This window comes from Ailuropoda melanoleuca, chromosome 1 (assembly GCF_002007445.2).
Source record: "Ailuropoda melanoleuca isolate Jingjing chromosome 1, ASM200744v2, whole genome shotgun sequence".
Taxonomy (NCBI): domain Eukaryota; kingdom Metazoa; phylum Chordata; class Mammalia; order Carnivora; family Ursidae; genus Ailuropoda; species Ailuropoda melanoleuca.
The window spans coordinates 205,820,725-205,821,312 of NC_048218.1; the positions used below are offsets into that span (position 1 = coordinate 205,820,725).

Below are 588 nucleotides of genomic sequence, written 5' to 3' on the forward strand. Positions count from 1 at the left end.
GCCCATCCCTAGGCGTCAGTGGGGCCAAGGGAAGTCCAGGACCTTCCTCACCTGTGTCCCCAGCCGGCCAACTCTGGGCACACTCACTGTCAGACTTGGTAAGGACACAGCCCACACAAACACACGCTCCGGAAACCAGAAGTACACTATAAAGTTTAAACTGGTACTACGACTATTTTCCAGCTTTTTTCGTCAAGAATTAAAAAAAAAAAAAAAGTTTTCATAATTAAATTACTTAAAATTCTATGCTGCTCAGTTTCACAATCAGAGAATTCTACTTTGTTTAGAGGTGGAAGCCGGAGTTTCTCTTTTTCCAGTGATCAGTTCGGCAACTTGGAAATTTGCTTCCCCCAGGCTCCGCTCCTGCCTCAGCTCTCGCCGCCACCCCGACGTCTGCAGGCTGGACTCCCGCCCCGCGCACCGGCGGGGGCGAGGGGGCCGGGGCGCCCCGGCCTGCCTGGGGGCCTCACAGGTCCGCGCCATCGCTGGGTCCCAGGACGCTCAGACCACAAGTCCAGTCGGTCACAAGGTCTGTGGAGGCCAAGGGTCCTTTCGAGGCCGGGCTCTTGAAGGGGTCGGGGGGGCCGG

At 56.3% G+C, this 588-nt stretch overlaps 1 protein-coding gene across 1 annotated transcript in view; it reads right to left on the reverse strand.

The window, feature by feature from the left end:
- Window positions 1-466: 466 nt before the first annotated feature.
- Window positions 467-588, reverse strand: part of ZNF746 (zinc finger protein 746) — a 15,783-nt gene continuing 15,661 nt past the window's right edge. The window contains exon 8 of the mRNA XM_034649020.1: window positions 467-565. Coding sequence (XP_034504911.1) covers window positions 467-565 — 99 coding nt within the window. The remainder of the gene's footprint in view (window positions 566-588) is intronic.